Consider the following 21,702-nt stretch of genomic DNA (forward strand, 5'->3'; position numbering starts at 1 on the left):
TAAGAAACGAAATAGACACATCAAGTGTTCGTGATAACTTACGTAAAAAGAAAACAAGGTGACCGTTTCCGGGTTAAAGACTAAAGCAATAAGAATGACCCGAATTAGGTACGTGTACAGGCATTGGTACTTTCACCTTAAACGAGAAGTCTCGCGAGGAGAGGATCCCTCTCCGAGTTTCCTCCGGGATCGTCCTCCGCCGCCCGCGCGCACACCTTTCGGGACAGCCCGAATAGATACTCTAGATATTGTAATAAGAGAATCGTTCGGAACTTTATTCGTTACAATTGAGACAATTAGAGCGCGCGCGGGAGAAATCGCTTCCCACGCGTGACATCACGGACTGTTGAGTTCTTTGCGATCGTCGATCTTGTTGACGCTTTTAAATCTCGTTAGTGCAACTCCTAGAGAAAATTATCGGTCTCCTCCCTCTTTTCGTCCATTTTTCGCCGGTGCGTCGCCCGATGGTCGTCGGGCCGCGTGGTTCCTTTGTTATACACGGTTATTTCGTTCACGTGAGGAACACGAACAAACTCGATTGTACATTCTTCGGAGAGGCATCGATTTGTTGCGACGGACTGACCGTGAATTGCCGGTCGGTGACGAATCGGACGAACGGGGAGCCGATCGTCGGTGTCCGTTCGAGTCGTCGCCGCCGCGCGGTCTGGTCTCTCTTTTAATAAAGCACATTCGGTCGCTCGGACCGCGTAGTTTAGGACAGTTCCTGGATTCGATGTATCGTAGCTCGATGAAGTCAGTGATTTTCTTTACGAACTACTATTAAAGAATTGTATAATGCATCTACTTACTTATTGAAGTAATTGTGTAACCACATTACACATGTAACAAAAATCCAATGTTGTCAATAAAAGTAAAATATTATATATATATATATATATATACATACACACATACGTAACATAAGTGTGATACTTCGTTTGGTAACTTTATTATTCGTTGTCTCGGAATCGGCAAATTTCACTAAAATTATTCGAAGACGGAAGATGATCCTTTCTATTTATCATAACACTTGATCTTTATTTGAAAAAAACGTATCGGTACAAAAGTTATAAAAGTGCTCTGTTTATCGCTCACGAATATATTTTCGAACAATATATATATATATATTAGACAATATAATATATAAAAACGAGATACATACAATGGACGGATATATAAAGAGATTTCTCTTCAAAAGTATCTCGCAAACGATTAGTTTTGATTTCGTTAACATTTTTCGAACAATTATTATTACACTGATTTCCGAAGAAATTGTGTTTATACGTATATATATACGTTTTTTTTGTGTTAACATAAAACATAATACAAATATATGAATGGACGGAATGTCAGATCTTATTTATCTTACATGACTAATACTGTGTCTATACAATGTATACGAAACATGAGTATATTCTTGCACGTGTGTGTGTGTGTGTGTCCCAGAGAAAGATTAAGGTTGTAAAAATTGTAAAAATTTTGGAAGATCTCTTGCGTGTGAGAGCTGCATCGGCAGTTTTTTTGCCGGTCGTGCGCTATTCTGTTTTCGATAAGACACGTTGTACGAACTAGGTGCATCTTCTTCTCGGGATAGTTCGTGGCCGGTCCATGGCTCTCACTCCACGGAGACGGACAGCTTCCGGGTGTAGGCTTTGCCCTCCCATTCTTGGTCGGATCGTAGGGGCTCGTGTCGCAACTTGCAAACGCGCCCGCCGTACTTCAGCATCAGAATTATTACGCAAACCACGAACAGCGTCAGGCAAGCAGTCGCCGGCCAGAAAACGTGTAAGCCCATTGTAACGAGATTATTAGTTTCCTCCTCTACAAAATCACTTTATCCGACTGTACGTGCGACTATCGAAATGATCTGCTGAGTGACTACACTCTTGCTACAGCGACTCGAAAGGGAGACGTTAATGTCTCTTGACAAAATTATCTCGTGAAAGGATAAAATTATCCTTAATATTAACAGAGCCACTAAAACGATAACTCAGTAATGAGGAACTCAGTGGCTTTATGCCAGAGTCTTGACGCGTTCAGCTGAGTGTAAAAGGTTAATTAGGCTCTATTGTACTCAATTAAATTCGCCGTTTGGGACGGACTATTGAAGCACGGGTGTCACTCGAGCGTTTCTTGATACCACAACTGGTCGTCGGCTGTCTCTCAAATGTCACTCTCGCGTTTGTGCATCTCCATGTATTCTTGCGGATGCGGCGAGATGCCGTGGAACTCCGGGTCTTCTTGTTGGACGATCTCGTGCCTCACTTGAGGATATTTGATGATTCGGGACTCCAGTTCGCTCAGATCAAGAGGAGGTGTTTTGTGTGGTAACACAGTCCACATGGGCTGAATCCACCTATTGCCTAAGTCGCGATAAGATCATTAGTCTTTATTAGAGAACAAGATACGCTACACCAAAAATTTAATCGATTATCAACTCAATGGTACTGACCAATCACATTGGTCAATTAGTTCTAATCTGATCGATGCGATTGGTCAATTCTGTTAAGTTAATTGCCGATTAGATTTAAACCAAGGTAGTAAAAACAGACATTAGTATTATGCCTGTTAGTAGTATAATCTATTATTGATTTCACATATACTATAGATTTTTAGTATTGTCAGTACAATTCAGAACACACCGACCTTATAAAACAGAGCGTCTGTTCAACCATGAGGCATGAACCAAAATTCAAAAGCTATTGAAACACTAACCAGTATTGCGATCCTGCCAGTATTCCCGGTGCCGTGAGCACCAGCAGAACACGATGTTCAGGATGAACAAGACACCACCCAGGACGGCACAGAAGGCCACCGTGACATAGAACGGTGTGTAATCGCCGTACTCGTATCCCCTGAAGTACGGATTATTCGCGAATTGTCCGCGCTCGTCTAGAATGTCAGACATGTCACAACGTTAACACTCTCTCTCTCTCTTTCTCTCGCTTCTGAAAAGGAGAAATAAGGAAGTCCATTCAGTGCTACAATAAACGAGAACGTCATTCGGCATCATAACGAACGAACGAACGAATGAGCGCGCGCGCGCGCGCGGCTTCAGGCGTGGCGCATCGTCACACGGCATAATTCATAGGCCAACTGGCGGGTTTAAGCAACAATCGACGCGATCGTAATTATCATTATCGCGCGTTACACACGGATACACGCGTTCGTAATGCGTCCGGTACACGCAGGTGCGATTGAAATAGGTCACGAGACGCGCGCGCGACGCCCGGCCGAGTTGACGGAATTTACTCGCGCTTGCATAATATAATAGCTCAACGTACCTTCGCAGTGTTTGTCCCCTTCGTTGTGTGCGTATCGCGGCTCCTCGATTGTCAATCGCGATCGTGGAATTGCAGCGATGCGCTCTCACTGCCTCGTCGAAAACGCTGCGAGGGCCCAAGGAAGCGTAAGGTTCAACCACACATCCGCACTCGTGCCGTTGGAATGTTTGATCGACGTTAGATCACTCGTATTGGGCGGGGCGTGCCGTCAGGTGGGGGCAGAATGATTTCATAATTCGCGTACTACCGCAGCGACTCGGTCGACGCTCTTCGACTGAACTTTATGCACCGGCGCGCAGTTAAGGCCTATGCACAACGAGAACTAAAGGTAACAAATTTCCAACCGATAAGTTGGAAATCTATTGCCTGTATATAGCTGCTGCCCACAAGACGCAACAACATTTGTCGCGCGGCGGAAGTTCGCACCAATAAACTTCTAATTCTTGTCGAAAAACGGCACGTTGATTGGCTGCCGCGTCGCTTCTTGTCGCGTCCTGTGGACAAAAGCCATAACCAAACATAGCGCTCAGGAATTTTTTACAATACAGATTCCTACTGGCTAGCTTGTGAATATAGTGTATGTGTCGAGTACTGCTGTAGGCAATCTACTACAATCGTAGAATTGAAGTTGTAGTACGACTCAACAACGGGTCGGACATATCTTACTTTGCCAAGTAATACTACTCAACAACGGATCAGACGTCTTTTCAATGTAACCTGAAACGAGTAAAATTTAACGAGCTCTAACTTTGATAAAAATGACGTTATTCGGACGGTTTGAAAAGCACGTTGAAGTCTCCAGTTTTTTCAAGGTATTCATATTATATTTTTACCGTTATATTTCGTCATATGTTGAATTAATAAAAAAAAAAAATAGAAACCTTAAACTGCAAAATGCCTTTTAAACCATCTCGTTATTTTTGTAGAAGTCACTGCCAAGTGAATCTAGTATATTTCTCACGGTTGACATTAATGATCTGTGTGAATCTGTGTAACACACACATATACATAATATTAAAAATACTTATGAAAATAATCTTTTTATATTTTCAAGTAATGCAGCTGACCTAGAGAACTTTAAGATGACTGTCCCTCTACTGTTTTCGTGTAGCCACAATGCACATATTCTCTAACGAGACGTCGGTAGACGTGTAATAAAATAACTCAGCTTGAAATCCGACACTTTGCAGAAAGACCAAGCGACCCCAATTTAAGAGCGTCTTCGCTTTACGCCCGACGAGCTCGCGATCACTCAATTCTGGCGACTGTGCGATGTCGTCCTCTTCACAAGGATGTTGGCTGGTCGCTTCGTCGCGCTGCCTTTTAGCGTCGCTGTTCGAACGACAACCGCAAGTCGCCCAACTGACTATGCTGCATAGGATCGAGAACTCGTCTACAGTGAAGCCACATTGTTGCAGGTACTTTCGACCTACGTAAGACGAATATTCGCACCTGTGATGACAGCAGAACGCGACGACTAAGCCGCGAACATCGACACGGGGCTCGATGCTCATCGACTTCACCAGACAGCGTATCGCCAGGTCTAAAAAATAATCGAAATCACGTAGTTAGCTGCAGCTCAATGAAGAACGAGGATCCGGGAGATCATGGAGATACATACCTGTGGCTGTACCACAGAGATGCTTCGCTATCCCGACTTTGTGTTTGACGGGCTGGATCTCCGTGATCTGATTCAACTGCAAATCGGCGATGTCCGCGCGCACCCTATTTATCGCGAGGCGACTCTCCTCTCTCTTCAGCTTATTGTCGTTCTTGTGCCGGTGACTGGAACGATCGACTAGTAAGACGCAAGAGTTCGATTTGCTCTTTATGATCTGGCCCAACCAGTATGTTAATTGAGCTGTTTGAAGTACGGCTTCGCTTAGTGCGCGAGAAACTTCGAATCGTTATTTCGTGTACAAAAATATGTCATGTGGGAGAGCGAAAATCAATTTCACGAAGACCCCAAAGATTATAAATATATATTCATCCCAATTAATTATAATATGAAATATATCGGAATATACCTTTTCCCGCGCCGAATTCGATGAAACAGGTGTCATCCTGCACGAGACCAGCTTGCTCCAAATGTCCGAGCAGAGATGCATTTTGGAGCAAGTGCTTCCTAAGGCGATTGCCGCACGTCTTATCATTTAATCTGTCCTTCAGCACATTGTGTTGTAGTATGGCTTGAGTGAACTCTGGCAGCTTCTCTAAATTAAATTAAAGGTAAGAATAGAAAAAGAAAAATAATAGCTACATTATAATAATTGTGTAGTCATATTGTGATTATATAAATCAGATATAAATCCGGGAAATCTTGGGAGAAAGGGCCAATGTCTATATTTTTAGTTTTCATTCGGAAGTCTTAGTCCCAATTTACAAGAGGTGTTTTAAGCCTTAAGAAATTGACCAATCACGAATGTGAGAACAATCGACTGCGATTGGTCAGTTTCTTGAGTCTTAAGACTTAAAACACTATTGTAAATTGGGACTTACCCCTTGTCCACAATCTTGCTTTAAGATGTAAGCAGTAAACAAATTGACCAACCACGATCGATTATTCTTCTAATAAATGACCATGGTTGGTCAATTTGATTACTGTTTACGTCTTAAAACAAGACTGTGGACAAAGGGTTAGAATTTATAAACATTTACGAATTTAAATATTCTCCCAATTATACAATTCATGCTTCAACAACTGAAATATCAATAGAATATTAATTAACATAATGTATATATTGTATATATATATATATATATATATATATATCATATATATACTCTGAAATATGTATAAATTTTATAACTTCTACAGAGAAACTGTGAAAATGAATATTGGGCCTTTTTCTTCCAAGGACTGGAGGTAGATTCACCATAGGCTAAATGGATCTTTTTTATCACCGCCTCCACGACCAATTCGTCGAGCCGCGATAATGGCACGCGCGTTGGCGCCACCATGTCCTCCTTGTCCAGATTCACCCTCTCGACGATGAATGTCGGCTGTGCATCCATTCTGCGCTTAGCGTTGCACACAGTCAAGTGTTTCGTCAGCCTCGACTGGTAGCATGTGCTGGAAGTGAACACGTTGATCCAGTCGTGGAAAGATTTCGTTCTCTCTGTTCCATTGTGTCGCCGACCGTTGATGAATCAAATAAATCACAGCCCAGCTTATTTTATCTCTCAACGAATTTACAAATACACTTACTGTGTGGAATCCAAAGGACACTTCACCCTCCTGTCGTTCTCCGCGACGTCAGGGTCGTTGACGTTCTGTTGATGTTCGCCGCAGTATCGCTTGCCCGCTCGCACCGTCATACGGCAATACCGTCTCTTCCGTGCGACGAAATGCATGCAGTGATCATGATCTGCCATTCTCTTCTCGCTCATTCTCTGTTCTTCCTTCGATAAGACGCATTTCAATCCCGAAGATCGAGATACTACACGAGGTCTGTTCTTTTTCGCTGAACTGGTTGCATTAGCTCGCACTATTTCTCTCCTTTTTCTTCTCTCGAGTCTTAACTGTACATCCGTCTCTTTTTAAGCTACAAGCGTACGCTAGTTCAGCGAAAAAGAATGGACCTGGCTAGATATCACTCACTCGAGCTCTTACCTGTCAGAAGGTCGGAACTTCACTCAAGGTAAACGCACCTGCGGGTGTACAACTTCCCTTCGAGGTTACGTTAGGTCGGATCAAGCTAGATCGGGAGACCGTCAGTGGACCGGTGCGAAGTCAGCCGCGTATATACATTCCGCGTTCGAGTCGTCCCCCGCCGGCAGATGCCGCCTCCGTGAATCTTTCGAGGCGAACGTGTGAGCGCCATTACGCATTTATGGATTTTTAAATCGCACACCGCCTCCGTTCTCGGACCGATCATCGCGATCGCACGGCTTCCCCATCTCGGCCACGAGGGTGAGTTTAATAATCGTGCATCTCTGATTAAACTTATGTACGCCCGTCATTTAGCCACGCTTGAGAGAAATCGTTATTATTGCGAGTCATCTCCCGTGAAGGGTACTTTAATAGCGGCCGTGCCCTTTCGGTCCGGACGGTATGTTTAAACAGAGTTTAAGGGGTCAAAATTGATCCCCCCGGGCGTGTCTAGGAGTTGAGTGAAGCCGCGAATTCGGCTAGTTTCGCGCGCGAATTCTCCTCCCCTCCCCATCTATCATCTATCTATTCTATTTGTAATTATCTATTTCTTCTCTCTCTCTCTCTCTCTCTCTCTCTATCTATCTATCTATCTCTATCTTTCCTTCTCGCGCCAATCCACCAGAATTTTTGCAACTTACCTCGAGCTCTCTCACGACGAGTGGCGATATTTCCGGATCACCCTGTATTTATTGTTCACCGCCGAGGGAGATCTGAGCGCGCGTGTAATTCGCTAATGTAGAGCCACCCCGCTACTAGCCCGCCTCAAAGTTCACCTTTTACCTCCTCCCCTCGTCTTTCGCCCTCGCCGTCCCTCACCGTGCTCTCCTTTCCTCCCCCGCGTCACCAGCCCCTGCTGCCCTGCTCCCTCGATCCCGCAACCCACCCCCGCGGACCCTGTACTCCCCCTCGCGCTCCTCTGTAATTCCCTTTTCCCCGTGGCTCTCCTTCTCTGTCTCGCTGCAACTTTTCCTCCACGAGTGGTCTCTGTTCGCGCGCGCGCGCGCGCTGGCGTTATCTATCCTCTTGAAGCGAGCTATTACCCGATTGTTTCTTAAATAAAATATCATCGGTGTCCCGTCGCCACACCACTCACAATAATAATTGCCTCGCCGGTGTCAACCGGATCTCCTCTCTCGCGCGCGCGGTTTCTCTCGACTGCCTCTCTGTCTCTTTCTTTCACACACTCTCTTTCAGGATACTTTTCTCTGTTCCTTTCTTTTTTCTCCTTTTTCTTCCCATCCGTTTCGTTCTTCCGGTTCTTCGCTAATCTGTCACGCGCGTGGTGCTCGGAAAAAAAAATTCGGAGATATGCAAGCGAGTCTTACGCATCGTCGTCGTTATTGTTGAATTTATGTTGCGTCGAAGCGTTAACAGACAATGGGGAAGCAATCGTTGTCTCTTGAGATAGAGAAAGAGAGTGAGAACGAGAGAAAGAGAGAGAGAAGAAGCTGTTGTCCGAATAGTTTTTAACCTTTTAAAGTCCAGTTTATACGATAATGAACTTTGAGTCTTTTTTCAAATTATTAATAATGCATCCTAAACAAAGTTATATTCTCCGTCCTAACCTGTACCTTTCCAACTGTAGGATTGCATTTCAATAAATGCAACAAGAACAAAGTCGCCGAAGATCAGATTTATGTAAAGATATTTGCGAAGAAACGTAAATATATTCTGTTTACGGAAATTTTGACCGATGTTTTTCAACAACCGTGTTATAAATAAGCGGAAGAAAAATATTTTTCAAATAAAACAATTTTAATATTTTTTCACCTTTATACCTTTAACGCTCAATATACATAATTATTTACAATCAGAAAATCGCACTTCTAGACGGCTAATTTTATTTGGGCAAAAATTTTTTAACAGGAACATCCTTTAACCTCACTGTTCCGTACGGATCTACTTGACCTGAACAGAACAGCAGGGTTAAAACGATCTTATAAATTCTAAATTTTACTCCAATTGGGGAAGGATCGATGTACGGGTCTTAAAGGATTAACTCCCCCGTTAGTCGCAACACTTTCACCCGTGAATGGTCGCGAAGTATCTCACAGATACAGATTTTTCCATTAATTTCTTTTGCTTCCTGAAACAATCTTTCTTTCATCGGCACTGATAAACTCGGCACTAATAAACCAGGCACTAAAGTGCGTAAGAAAAAACAGTGAAGAACAAATTGACAAGTGCTAGGAAGATATCCGTTGGATATTGCGGGATAACGGAAAGTTAATTAACCAGTGAAAACACGGAGGCTGAAAAAGACCGGAAAAGATCCTATCGCGATTCGCGCTGAAATTATCCGGTCCGCGGGCTCCGATTGTCGGCGGAGCATTCGGCGAACTCCGCGCTCTGTGTGCCGAGTTAGTTACGTGACGCCGTCAAAATACTTGCTACTCGCTACATACGCGCGATACGCGTATGCCCATATATTTACGGCGCGCGTATAACGGGCCGCGAGAGCGCTAACGACCCCTTTTTGTTTCCCCGGTGCGCGGCTCTCGCCGGCGCGGCGCTGTGTTAACAAGCAGAAGGGATTAAGGAATGAATGAACAAGTGTTATCGTCGAGACGGAGTTCCGAGACGTCGCGCAGAAAGCGCCGCTCGGCTCTGCGTTCGCGAAAAAAAATTAGAAAAAAATGAAAAGCGGATATATAAAGGAAGGAGAGGGAGATTTAAAAAGTATCGCCGCGATCACTCGTGATTCACTTGCGATGCGCGTTTTGATCCTCGTGGCCGACGGCTGCGTTCAAGCGGAGAAAGAAGCTCAGTGAGCGCTTGAGGCCAGTTTTATAACTCCCCGTTAACTTAATCGGCTGATTATTCCATTGGAATTGACCGGTCGCATTTGTCGTCAAGCAGAATTGACCAAAAATAACCGATCACTGTTGACATTTACTCAGACGGAACAAAATGTTTTTTCATTCTTGATAAGTCCAAGAGACCAATCAGGAGCAATAATTATGAAGGGCTCACTGAGCTATTTTCTCAGCTGGACGCAGGCACCCGTCAAAGGGAATTTTCCGGTGTCATAGGTATCGCGACTTCCGCGAGAGAGAGAGAGAGAGAGAGAGACGATTATCACGTCGATATTCGTGTGCTCGTCGCGGTCATCGTTTTCCTCCCTCTCTTGTCCGAGGAGACCGCCGAAAGCTCACGCATCCTTTCGACGCTCGCGTTATCGGCACGATGAAGAACCGGCGGAGGAGTGGGGGAGGGGGGAGGGGGCGACGAGAGAGGACTATCAATAATTACCTGGACCCATGCCCGCCCCAACTCTAACGAAGGACGATTTCTAACGATCCCTCGCCAGCGTCCAACTTCTGGACGTAATTAATTCCCGAGCTAACCTGGAATGCTATAATTAATTGCCGGTGGGGCTGATGAGGGGCAGAGCGCGCAACGGGTGCAACAATATGTACCCGCTTCGATTAGAAGTGCCGTGGGGTGGGGAGGAGGGTAGAGGCGGACGGGCGGGAGGGTGGCCGGGCGGCAGAGTAGGAGGGAGGGGTGGGACCGCTTCTGCTCGCAGTTATGCAATTAATTAAATTCAGTTTGTTATTCGCCGTCGACTGTTAATTGCCGCAAAACTTCAAGAAACTGCACTCACACACGCACCCGCACACATAGTCGTACGCACACACACACGCACACGTCCGACACGCTTCGAAATACCGTCCGCCGCGCGGCTCAAGATCGCATTATAAAAGCCGCGTGAGCCCATTATCTTCTCGCGTCCGCGAAATTAATATCTAACGAATTTCTCTCGCGCGCGCAAACTGCGACTGAAACTTTTATCCGGGCGCTCGCGTAATTATTCATTGTGTGTGTGTGTGGCGCGCGATAATAAAACGCGTCGCTCTGTATCTTGATACCGGCGAGCAGGGCAGGGGGAGGGGAGGAAAGAGCGCGTCGTTTCTAAAAGAGGTTAATGGATTACGTCAGCGATACGCTCATAATTAACGAGCGTGTACGCGCGCGAACGCGAGCGCGCGTGCACACCCGCCCGCGCGCGGTAACGCGCCTGTTTGATTTCGGGATTTAATTGATACGCTTGTAAACGTAAGACAGCCGGCAAATAAAGGATTAGAGCGCGCAATGGCTGCGCGCGGCTTAATTAGCGCGAACGCGCGCGCGCGCGCGCGCGCAAAGCTTTCCTTTTCTTTCACTTTCGCGTAACGAAGCGTCTTGGAGTTCTATTTACGCGGTGGAAAGGAAAAAAAATATTTAACACGAAAAAAGCGAAGATTCTCGCGCGGAATAACGAGAGAAATTGGACGTCGCTATTTTCGGACGTCGAACTACGGCCATGAAATCTCTCTCTCTCTCTCTCTTTATATATCTATATTTTTCTTTCTCTTTCATATTTAAGTAACTCGTTAAAAGAACCATATCGAGGATGTCTCTCCGTTTTTACAGTCGCGATCGGGTTCGCGTCTCGGTCCGGCGGCATTCTCGTTTCGGTGGCGCGCTTTGGCGCGTCTATTCGGCCTTTGTTTTTAAGAACAAATAAAAAGAGTCCGAACGGCGGAGGAAGAGAGAGATAGATAGAGGGAGAGGCAAAGATGGAGGAGCATGAGGTAGGAGGTAGAAGAGGAGGAGGAGGAGAAGAAGAAGAAACGAAAACAATCGATACGACACGCCGGCAAGGCCAATCGGGCCGCGTTCTATTCGCGGTGCGGCCAATCAAAATGCCTACTACGTCGCCGGCAGGCCCGCTAATTAGACGCCACGTAAATCAGTCCTGAAACTCAACGTTAATTAACACGGGTTTCCGTTGGAGTTGCTTAGCCACCTATTTATCGAACGACACAAACGCAATATGGTCGGACACGTGTACATCCGTTAAATGCCTTCTCTCCGGGACTGGAGAATGTCGGGGTCCGCACATTGCCGAGGAGTCGAGCCGAGAGTCGGCGTCTGAGAACCGGCTGCTGCCTCCGCCTCGCGCGACCGGCCGAAACATTCGAATCATTCGAATTAATTCAGCCACTCGCGGAGAGTAAGAGGTAAGGAATAGTCACGGTGGCGCGGGATCGATTTAACGGTTACCGCTCCGCTTCTCTCCGTGCGGGTCGGAGAGACGGAATATTATAATATGATACGGTACACGCGCAAGTCCGCTTGATCCTTGATACATCCATTGACCGTGGAGCGTGTGAACGCTAGCGCGTTGGCGCACCGCGTGCGCCGTCGAGAGACACGGATCTCTGACATTTTCTCTTCGGATCGACGGGAGGGTGGGGGAGACAGCAATGACACACAGCGATACACACCAGACACGATCGTATCTTTTCCTTTTTTCTAAAAACTTGTGATTTTATTAATTAATAAATGTGTTCGTATAGTGTGTGTGTGTGTGTATGTGTGTGTGTGTGTGTGTGTGTAATTGTATTTTACAAGAGGCCACGAAACCACATACAGATGTCGGGTCTCGAATATGAGAAGAGTCGAGATAAATCAAATAACAAAATTAACTAGACGCGCGTGGTGGGATCGAGAGCCGGGCCGCGCGCGTGTCATTTTCGGCCGGCCGCTTCGGGGACTCGCTCGCGTGCTCGTTTGCCGCTTCGGGGACTCGCTCGTTTCCTCTGTTCGCGGAGTGTGCGCGATCTCCCAGAGATCGCGAGACGCCGGGAGAGATCATCTCGCTCCCTCCGCTTCTCCTGCTTCTTCCATTTCGCAAATCGCTGCTTCGGTGAGACAGACAGACGGCAACCAGATCCGCGAGACCGGTGTACTCGATGGTGGTGAGAGAACGTCGACGCGACGGCGACGACGCGGAACGCGAGCGTGAAGTTTCGGAAGTTCGCGCGATTCGGAGACGGAAGTGATTCTCAGCGAAGCGATGAGATTAGTAACGCGCTCGGTGGAGCGAAGCCAACGCTGGTCGGCGTCGCAGGACGCGCTCTCGGCGACGCCGGTTCACCGGGGCGAACGACGATAGCACGTGTGTTGTTGCGTTACGACCGGCCGGTCTCGCCGTCGCAGGTTGGGAGCGCGCGAAGAGCCCCGTTCGCCGTTCGCGCTCGATAGTAAATACATAACCATTTATATCACACAAACTTTTAACAATATACAAAATGTACCCTATATACAAGATTAAATTACACAATGCAACGATGCACAAACTCCGGTCCGAAGGCCCGGCGGAGCCGGTAGTTCGATCCGATTACGCGCAACGACGACACGACGACGGGAAAAACGGGAGAGATCGAGGGAGACGGGGAAGTACGGTGCGAGACGTCCTCCGACGTTCGAGCAGAGTCTGGGTTTATAGTTCGTTAAACGTCGATGTCGCGTGTATGTGTGTGTACGTGTATGTGTGTGTGACTACGAGAGCGTGCGCTCGTGGTAACGATAGGAATCGAAATCAACGCGAACCGCTATAGTTCCTCGCGCATCCGCCGCGACGAAGGTCTTGCGTGCGCGCGAGTCGTTCGTCGGAAATCCAAAGTCGATGCCGAAGAAGTTTGTGCATCCTTGACATAATCCGTCAGCGCGGCTCCTTGTCCGATCTAAACGCGAGAGTAGGTATAAATATAAATCCATTATACATTTATATTTATACGTACACGCACGAAACATGTAACTCCTCCCTCCCTTTCACTTTCTCCGCCGGCGTTCGCAGAGTCATGATGGACCAGGGGATCGACTTCGATCGATCGATCGATCGATCGATCGTTCGTTCGACCGAGAGAGATCCGTCGTTCGGCGTCGACTAGTGATTGTTCTCGTCGCAATCGGAAGAGAGAGAAACAGAGAGAGAGAGAGAGAGAGAGAAGACGAACACGATTCGTTCTTCCCCTCCCCTCTTTCTCTCTCGCTCCTTCACTCTCTCGCGGAGTGGAGCTTTGAATCTTCAACATCGAGTCGTTGCGTCACATGACTCTTGAGCATCGTTCTCGCTCGGAAAGTTTACCGGAGCGAACGACTTCTTCTTTCTTCTTCTTCTCTTGGCGCGCGCGGCCGAGAGCTTGGTGAACTTTCCGAGCGAGTGTGCGTGCGCGTGCACGTGTGTATGCGTGAACAACGCTTAATCGGCGACGCGCGCGGAGATGTCATTGAAAACTAGGCTATTTTGACGAATGAAAGGAGCAAAGGACGCGCGTAAAGTCCTTACGCATTTCGCGCCGAAACTCTTTGCCGTTTTGCGAATGCCGTTGTACGGATGATAGTGGTTGTTTGTTTGCTCGTTTCTGTATTGTACTTTGAGCTTCGAACGCGTCGTGCCCCGCGATATCATTGTCCCTCGTCGCCGTACGCACACGCGCATACGCATAAAAATAACATTACACAATGTATTTTATCATACAATATTATGTTATGCCGCGTCGGGAGACACGTGCGTGCGTGCGTGCGTATGTGTGTGTTTGTGTGTGTGTGTGCGCGCGTGCGGGCGAGCAGGCGGGCGGCGTGTCACGACGTCCGCACGCCAGCAACGCTTAATTACTCCCGATGGAATTCGCGAACGAACGCCGGGGGACACGCGGGATCACGACGCGGAGTCCTCGGTCGAACGAATCGAGTCTGAACGGTTGTCTGGACGTCGAGGTCGCCGTTACTGGCGCGAGAACGCGCGTTCGACACGTCTCCGCGCGAGGGAAACGATCGGGGCGCGCGCGCACATCGGCCGATGTTCGACGTAGACTCCGTTAAACGACGGCGGGATATACATTCTCATCTCTCGGCGGACGATTGAGCTTCGTTCTCCCCTCGATGACATATAACATCAGTGGTCACTCTCACTTTCTCTCTCTCTCTCTCTCTCTCTTTCTTTTGTGGTCTACACGTGGCTGCGTCGCAATCTACTCACGATCATACACACACACACACACTTACGGTAAAACTGATCCGGATGTGTTGCCGCGTGAAAACGCCGCCAAGTCGCGGCGGATAACGGATTTCGTCTTGTACAACAGGCTTAATTGATTATGCCGCTTTGAAAACGACGAATTCTCAAGAGAGAGCAAGACAGAGCGAGCGAGAGAGGGAGATAAAGCGAGACGGAAAAGAGAGAGAGAGAGAGAGAGAGAGAGAGAGAGAGAGAGAGAGAGAGAGAGAGGAGCGAGAAAGAGAAGGAGGAAAGCGACGAAGCGAGGCGATGCGGGTGCCTAACAAGGAGGATTCGAATGATAATTCCGTGTCGTTCGTCTCACCTCGGTACTCAATTAACGATGGCGGGAACAAGGGCCGCCTAATGAGTTTACGGAGTGCGCGCGGCGGTGGCAGCGATGGATCGACAGGAGCGATGATTTTGAAAGAAAAATAATTTTCTAAGGGTCCAGAACTGTGTGCTTCGTGTCTCGTTCGATCGCCGTCGAATTATCGCTTCTTTCTCTCTCTCTCTCTCTCTCTCTCACTCTCTCTTTCTCTCTCTACTTTCGACTGTCTCTGACTTACTCCCTCGCGCTATTAGATCCTCGTTGATCGTGTTGCGGATGGATTTGGAGACTTTCCGAAGACGCGTAGTTGTTTCTCGAGGTGGCGGCGGCGAGTAGTCGAATGCACGCTTCAGAAATTATAAAAAAACGGTCAAGAGAGAGCGACGAATTAGGGCTCAGACACAATAAAGGGAATAAGGAACGAGGAATTAAATATAAGGAATTAGGAACAAGAGGAATTCAATCTCGACAATCATGCTTCAATCCACAATAAAGTTAAATCCACAATAAACAGAGAACTAAGATTAGAAACACTCTCGACATTCTGTGCTTTATAACTTTGTGTGCTCATCGGACTTAATAGTTGACTGAAAGTAAACCTTTAAGATGCCCATCATTAAATGACCTATCAATATATTAGGTGTCCCGATTAGTTTTGAGGGATTTTTTGCAAAAAAAAAACACATTTATGTTAGAGAGACGTTAAATTATGTTTACGAATGCACATGACGTGACAAATTATTTGTAGAAATGTCCAAGCTTTGAACTGACGTACCAACTAATCAAAATATCCCTAATAGATTTGTAATTACTGCCACAAATAGTGAGCCCTCAAAACTAACCGGAACACCTAATACAAGTGGAAATCAGTTTGAGTCAATCGATAATTATAAAGAAAATGATGAAAGTGTCAATAATGACAGTAGAGTCTCGTTAAGTGATCTCGTTTTAAAACTTTCTTACAACTTATTCTTTATTCCTTTCATCGCATTTTAAATTATAGCTTATTCCTAACTTCTTATATCATATTCCTAATTCCCTATAATTAATTCCTCCTCACTCATTCTTTTCATTCATGTCTGAGCCCCCAGGATGGTCTCTCGAACTGAAACGAGATGCTGATATGATATAGTGTGTATGTGTGTGTCTCTCTCTCTCTCTCTCTCTCTCTCTCTCTCTGGAATGAAAACACGATTTAACAGCGACAGCTCGAGAATCGACTGGCGGAAAAGGCCGACGGCTCGACGTCGATTCGTAAGCGCGCGAAGGGACTGCTCGCCGGCGGCACACGCGCGCGAGCTGTGATTCAGCAGCGAGTGTTCAACGAAAATTCTACAACACTCCACATCGCACACACCGGGGTGTCACGGCGCGACACAGTGGCGCGGCATGATGGCGAAGGGTTTTAAGAGAAGGAAAACCGATGTCACTACTGGCGGCCGATCGGTGTTGTACGCACACGGTGGGTCCGTACGTAAGACTTTCTTCGATTCTTTACAATTGAGCAAAGATTATTATTAACGAGAACCGGCGGACTCGCGCGGCGCAACGTCGGAGTGTCGTCGCGAGCCTGACCTGTCGCGGGTACACCACGTTGAAGGTTCCTTCTCCTTCTTTTTTCCTCCTTCTCTTTGGAAGGATATACACGGATACTCGATAATATCACTCGATTCTCTCGGACTCGTGGCACCCGCGAGAGGAGCGATACCTCGGAGTGCGCGACACTGTCCCCTCAACCTCTTCGAGGCTCATCCGTGCAGCCGGCTGCACGAGGTTTCGACAATCGCCGTAATGGAAAAAGTGTGGTCCGCGTGTCCGGGCCTGCCTGTCCAGCATGCTGGACCTAGTGTATACCTTGACATTTTTTCCCGTGAAAAATTTTTCACGCCTCTCCCTCTCTCTCAATACAGCGCGAGCAAGTATATATCCGGGATATTTTCGCACTTTTTTTCCCTTCCGAAATTGCGGAGACCGAATCTAGCCCCGGGAATGGGGAATTCAGCAATTTAACAACTGGATTCGACAAATCGCTCGTGAATCTCAGCCAATTCGATAATTGACGACAGCAGTAAACATCATGGATTAACTTTGTATGTATTCACGAAGAATCGATCGCACGGAAAAAAAGAATCAGCCCCCACAGATAAAGATCGGCTCCCACGAGACAAAATTAACCTAGCCGTATGATGATACAAGTGAAAGTTTAGCTGAGTTAATTTATCTAATTGTTTTTGCCCCTGCTAGCTAAAAACTATGTCTAGTAATTAAATTTCAGTGATACATGTGGAAAACCAATTCCTTTTCTCCGTGTCGAAGGATCGATTACGGATTCAAGCGATTATATTCATACCGTTCAAAGCGCGTGTACTCGACCTCGTACCTATGACCGTATAAAAAAGAAAAGGAACAGTTGGCGTTCGCGCCCGCGTCAGGTTCAGGGGTGTTCGCGCGACTCCGGACAGTTATCGACGCTCTTAAAAGAGCGAGCGCGCGGTTCTCTCGGCGTTCACACCAAGTTCGGGCAACACACTCGACGTCGGCGTAGCCAAGCGCGCGCGAGGCTTTCGGTGTCTGTAGTTTCGAGTTCGATCATGTTCAACATCGCGGCGAGCCGAAAACTCGGCCGTCGCGGCAAGTTCAAACACGTGCAATGTCACGGGGTCGAGTCGCGGAGAGAAGTCCGTCGACGTCCAGCGGACGTCACGAAGGAGAGGCTACACGCGCGGGGAGCCTCTCTCATTCTCTCATTCTCTCTCACTCTCTCTCTCTCTCTCTCTCTCCGATCTGCGAGTGATCCTCCCAGGGTAACCCGTCTCTTCTTCCTCTTCTTCTTCTTTCGCCGTCATAGCGAGACCGCTATGATCCCGATTGGAATCGGCCCAGAGAGGGAGGGAGGGAGTTCAATCGCAGGTATCTTGGGCCCAAGGCGACCACTCCTGATAGTTGGAGGACGCCTGCAGGTGCGATTGCTGCTGGCCCGCCAGACCCGGATGCACGAGCCCCATCTGATGATGGTGGTGATGGTGGTGATGGTGGTGATGGTAGTGCTGATGACCCGGCGGAGGCGGCGAATAGGGGTCCACCCCGACGGCGACGTCCACGACGTCTACCTGAGGCGGTACGACGGCGGGCGTCGGCTGCGGAGAGGGTTGCACCTTCTTCGGGCGACCGACCGGGTTGCCACCTCATTCGCGGCTCCTTCGAGGCCGACCTACCTTACCTTTTCTAACGGGCGCGCCGCCGTTACCGGCCGCCGCGGCCGCCGCCGCCGCGACGCTCGACGATTTCACGATCTTGTGCCAGTCGGATTCGCACACCGGCGAGCCGGACAGCAGATAATACCTGGAATTGAAAATGCACACGGAGTGTCGCGTCAGTGTGACCGGCTTCCTTTTTACGTCGGTGTCATTGTGATACACTTTAAGGTAGTAGCAGCGCCGAATTTGCCGTATTTTCAGTGACACATTTAAGGGGGCTACTCATGAATTTAACATTTTAATCTATCGAGCAAAATTACGTGCCTAAACGTTTTATTCGTGTATTTGAATTTCTCGCAGAATAGTACAGACTATTTCTATTCTTTCGTTGTAACATTACTTGTCTCGAGACCGTTAAGAGACACCTAATAATGTATTATTTAAAAGGAATTTCAGTTTTTCTGGCAAATGAAGTATAAAAAAGAAACAGTAAAAATATATTCTGTCGTTTTATTTTCATATTTCACACTATTAATTTATAAAAATATAGTATAATTTCTCGAATTACATAGCTAAATAATGTTTTATTGCCATTTTCTGTTTTTCTCAACACATAAATACAAATAGAAAAAAATTAAAATTCGAAAAGGATATAATTTACGATAGAAAATTTGTCGACTAATGTTATTGGAGCAATATAGGAGAGTTTTCGGATTATCCTGCAAATCTGCTCAATCAATCGCGGGGGTCGTTTCGCGAAGAATGTCGAGGGTGCATTTTCTCACTTCTGTCGTCATCAATCAAGATGACTGCGACGAGAAAGGTGAGCGAGAGCCTTAATAGCGGGGCTACGATCGGGGAGAGACGCGCAGCAGGATGATCCGGGAATGTTCAGGGGACAATAAAAGAGATGATGAAGAAAGAGCGCTCACCTGTCGCCGGAGACGAGTTGGCTGCCGCACTTGTTGCAGTTAAAGCATTTCAGGTGAAACACCGACGCGCCGGCCCTCATCACCAGTTCGGACGCGGGTATCGCGTTGCCGCAGCTCGCGCAGACACCGCTGTTACCGAACATCCTGCAAGAAGAAACACGCATGCACGATCAGATTCAGGTCCGTGGCTTCTCTCCGAGGTCTCGATCGGGAGGAAGAACGCGGATCTTACGCGAGTGACGACCGTCCATCCGCAAGACGAACGAACGGACGGACGGCCGTCGAGACGAAAGCGCTCGCGCTCGCCAGGTGTCCGATCACGCCGCTAATTCTCCGATTATTTTTAACAATTTCGCCCGCGGCCGTTTACGTACAAACGCGCACACATACACGTGTTTGAGAGTGTGTCGTCCAACACCAACGCGCCACGATGCGCGCTCGCGCTCGTATCCTCGTTAATGGCAGTTAATGTTTGCGAAGCGGTTGTCAGCCGTATACCCGTGGCTCGTAAAGCCGGCTGTTTATGCAGCAATTAGCTATGTAACGATACGTAGGTATGTCGAATGGGAATTCGACGCGAGCACCGCGATTTCACGTCTCTCTCTCTCTCTCTCTCTCTCTCTCTCCCGCTCCCACAGGCTCCTCGCTCGCTCCCTCTCTCCCTCTGTTTCTCTCTCGCGGTCAACGCCGTAAGGAGGAGAATGCACCGGCGCGTACTCCGGTACACACGCACTCCGGGACCGATCCCCGCGAGTTTCGAGGAGACTCGAGTCGCGGAGATCGGCCGATCGGGCCAAGGAGCCGTTGATCCGAAATGAGATTAAGCGCCGCGCCGATGTTACGAGCTCGCGCGTTACGGTTAAAACGGGATTCCGTTTAACTTTAATGAAATATTTAATTGAATCGCGCGCCTTTGAAACGCGCGGTAGGGTGTATCCACGGCCAGAGAGCGGCACATCGATATTCGAGTCGGACTTTGCTCGAGAGAGCGGGCATAAGGTTGTTACGACGGAGCGGATTGGATTTGAGGTTTCTCGTTATTAATTTAATTACCGGCTGACAGTTCTATAATTAAATTGCTAATTTATCTGTCCGGGATCTGGCTGATCGCGCGGGCGGGACGTGCGGGAGGGCGCGCGCGGGGCCAGCGAGCTCGATGATCGCTCGCCGCGAATGACGTTTCAATCCTTTCCTTTTTATTCTCTCTCTCTCTCTCTCTCTCTCTCTCTCGCTCTTTCTTTCCTGTTTTTCCCGTTTTTTGCGCGCCGTCTTCGATCGCTCACAACGCTTCAATTATAAATGCGTGCTCCCTTCGCCGGAAAATGCGGATGCAAACGAGCTCGTGCCGCCAGAGAGAGAGAGAGAGAGAGAGAGAGAGAGAGAGAGAACGGTAATACGCGAATTTTCTGATCGCGAGATCCTCCGCACGCGCGACGTTACTTTCTCGTTACGAGATACCGCTGGAGAAAGTCGAATCATCCGTTGTGTACGCGGCGTTTGGTAAGAAAAAGAAAAAAGATGAAAAAATGGTCGGACGTGATAATCAATCGTATTATGCACAACGTGAACGCAAAGCGATTGTTCGACCAGGAAGAACGGCGTCGGGGCGCGCGATTGCAAATTGTATATACCGATACTATTTAATCGCGTTATTAAATCAATCCTGCCGCGAGTCAATTAAGCGGCGCGATTAGTCTCGCCTTATACTCCGTTACTCGGCGAGGTGTTAAAGATACCGCTCATCGCGCCACGTGGTGAGATCCTAATCAAAGGTGCGCGCGAGCGAACGAACGCATTTCTTCGGGAATTTCGCGCGCCGAGAGGCGAGGCGTCCCACGTAAATGAATCGACGTATGCCAAGTTTTAATTGCAGCCGCGTCTTTATCAACGTGGCCGTGCACACTTCCGTGGCCGCATCACCGTTGTCGTCGTCATCATCATAATCATCATCATCATTATCATCATCCTCTTCGCGGGGTTAATGAGCGGTGCGAGGTGCGCGCGAGCGCACGGCCGAATCGCGCGCGCTCTGTTTTCGATTTCTCCATAATTACTAATTAGAGGCCGAGGCGGCCGAGTAGTCAATCAGCTAGAACGGATAGGAGGGAATTATACAGATGGTGATCGAGGATCACCCATAAAACCTGCTTCTCTCCTCTCTCTCGCTCGCTCCGGCCGCCTTAATCGCCCAACGTCATTACCGGTATCATTATTCACGCGTGTTTTACGCGACCTTTCTGAAAAGCTGACGACACAAGCAGAGAGGCGTTTTCGATCACCTGCGAATCTTATTTACGAGGAGAAAAAAGGAAGGGGAAGAGATGAAATAAATAAATCCGTGCGAATAATTCAGGAACGACGACGCGCGGAATCATGAATTATTCCCTCGACGGTCCTCTAATCGCCGATATTTAAAGAGAGGAACACTTCATTCGGTTAACTGATAGTCGGAGACATGTCGGAGAGACAAGT

The 21,702-nt window shown here is 47.7% G+C and overlaps 4 protein-coding genes across 6 annotated transcripts in view; all 4 read right to left on the reverse strand.

The window, feature by feature from the left end:
- Nucleotides 1-761: 761 nt before the first annotated feature.
- On the reverse strand, nucleotides 762-1,820 carry LOC106751556. The gene has a single exon (XM_014632458.1). It carries the CDS (start codon nucleotides 1,793-1,795, stop codon nucleotides 1,616-1,618), a length of 180 nt encoding a protein of 59 aa, XP_014487944.1. The 5' UTR covers nucleotides 1,796-1,820; the 3' UTR covers nucleotides 762-1,615.
- A 325-nt stretch (nucleotides 1,821-2,145) lies between these two features.
- On the reverse strand, nucleotides 2,146-3,496 carry LOC106751554. Its single transcript, XM_014632457.1, has 3 exons — nucleotides 3,285-3,496; nucleotides 2,716-2,948; nucleotides 2,146-2,363 (listed from the first exon to the last, which is right to left on the reverse strand). Exons 2-3 carry the CDS (start codon nucleotides 2,906-2,908, stop codon nucleotides 2,164-2,166), a joined length of 393 nt encoding a protein of 130 aa, XP_014487943.1. The 5' UTR covers nucleotides 2,909-2,948; nucleotides 3,285-3,496; the 3' UTR covers nucleotides 2,146-2,163.
- Nucleotides 3,497-4,219: 723 nt separating this feature from the next.
- On the reverse strand, nucleotides 4,220-7,060 carry LOC106750602 (tRNA:m(4)X modification enzyme TRM13 homolog). 2 transcript variants are annotated; one of them, XM_014631066.1, is made up of 6 exons: nucleotides 6,898-7,060; nucleotides 6,493-6,677; nucleotides 6,161-6,357; nucleotides 5,312-5,497; nucleotides 4,906-5,145; nucleotides 4,220-4,827 (listed from the first exon to the last, which is right to left on the reverse strand). In XM_014631066.1, exons 2-6 carry the CDS (start codon nucleotides 6,672-6,674, stop codon nucleotides 4,379-4,381), a joined length of 1,254 nt encoding a protein of 417 aa, XP_014486552.1. In that variant the 5' UTR covers nucleotides 6,675-6,677; nucleotides 6,898-7,060; the 3' UTR covers nucleotides 4,220-4,378. The 2 variants fall into 2 exon arrangements, with proteins under 2 accessions (XP_014486552.1, XP_014486542.1); XM_014631056.1 differs by having other exon boundaries at nucleotides 6,493-6,686; nucleotides 6,898-7,059.
- A 5,199-nt stretch (nucleotides 7,061-12,259) lies between these two features.
- The window catches only part of LOC106751512 (LIM/homeobox protein Lhx9), an 85,598-nt gene continuing 76,155 nt past the window's right edge, over nucleotides 12,260-21,702 (reverse strand). Inside the window, exons 3-5 of one of the 2 annotated variants that reach the window (XM_014632422.1) lie at nucleotides 19,231-19,374; nucleotides 18,317-18,443; nucleotides 12,260-18,238 (exon numbers count right to left, since the gene is read on the reverse strand). In XM_014632422.1, coding sequence (XP_014487908.1) covers nucleotides 18,002-18,238; nucleotides 18,317-18,443; nucleotides 19,231-19,374 — 508 coding nt within the window. In that variant the 3' untranslated portion in view covers nucleotides 12,260-18,001. Of the gene's footprint in view, nucleotides 18,444-19,230; nucleotides 19,375-21,702 lie in introns of both variants that reach the window. The other variant, XM_014632415.1, reaches the window with a different exon arrangement.

This window comes from Dinoponera quadriceps, unplaced genomic scaffold, assembly GCF_001313825.1.
Source record: "Dinoponera quadriceps isolate SergipeBrazil2010 unplaced genomic scaffold, ASM131382v1 scaffold46, whole genome shotgun sequence".
NCBI classification, from domain to species: Eukaryota; Metazoa; Arthropoda; class Insecta; order Hymenoptera; family Formicidae; genus Dinoponera; species Dinoponera quadriceps.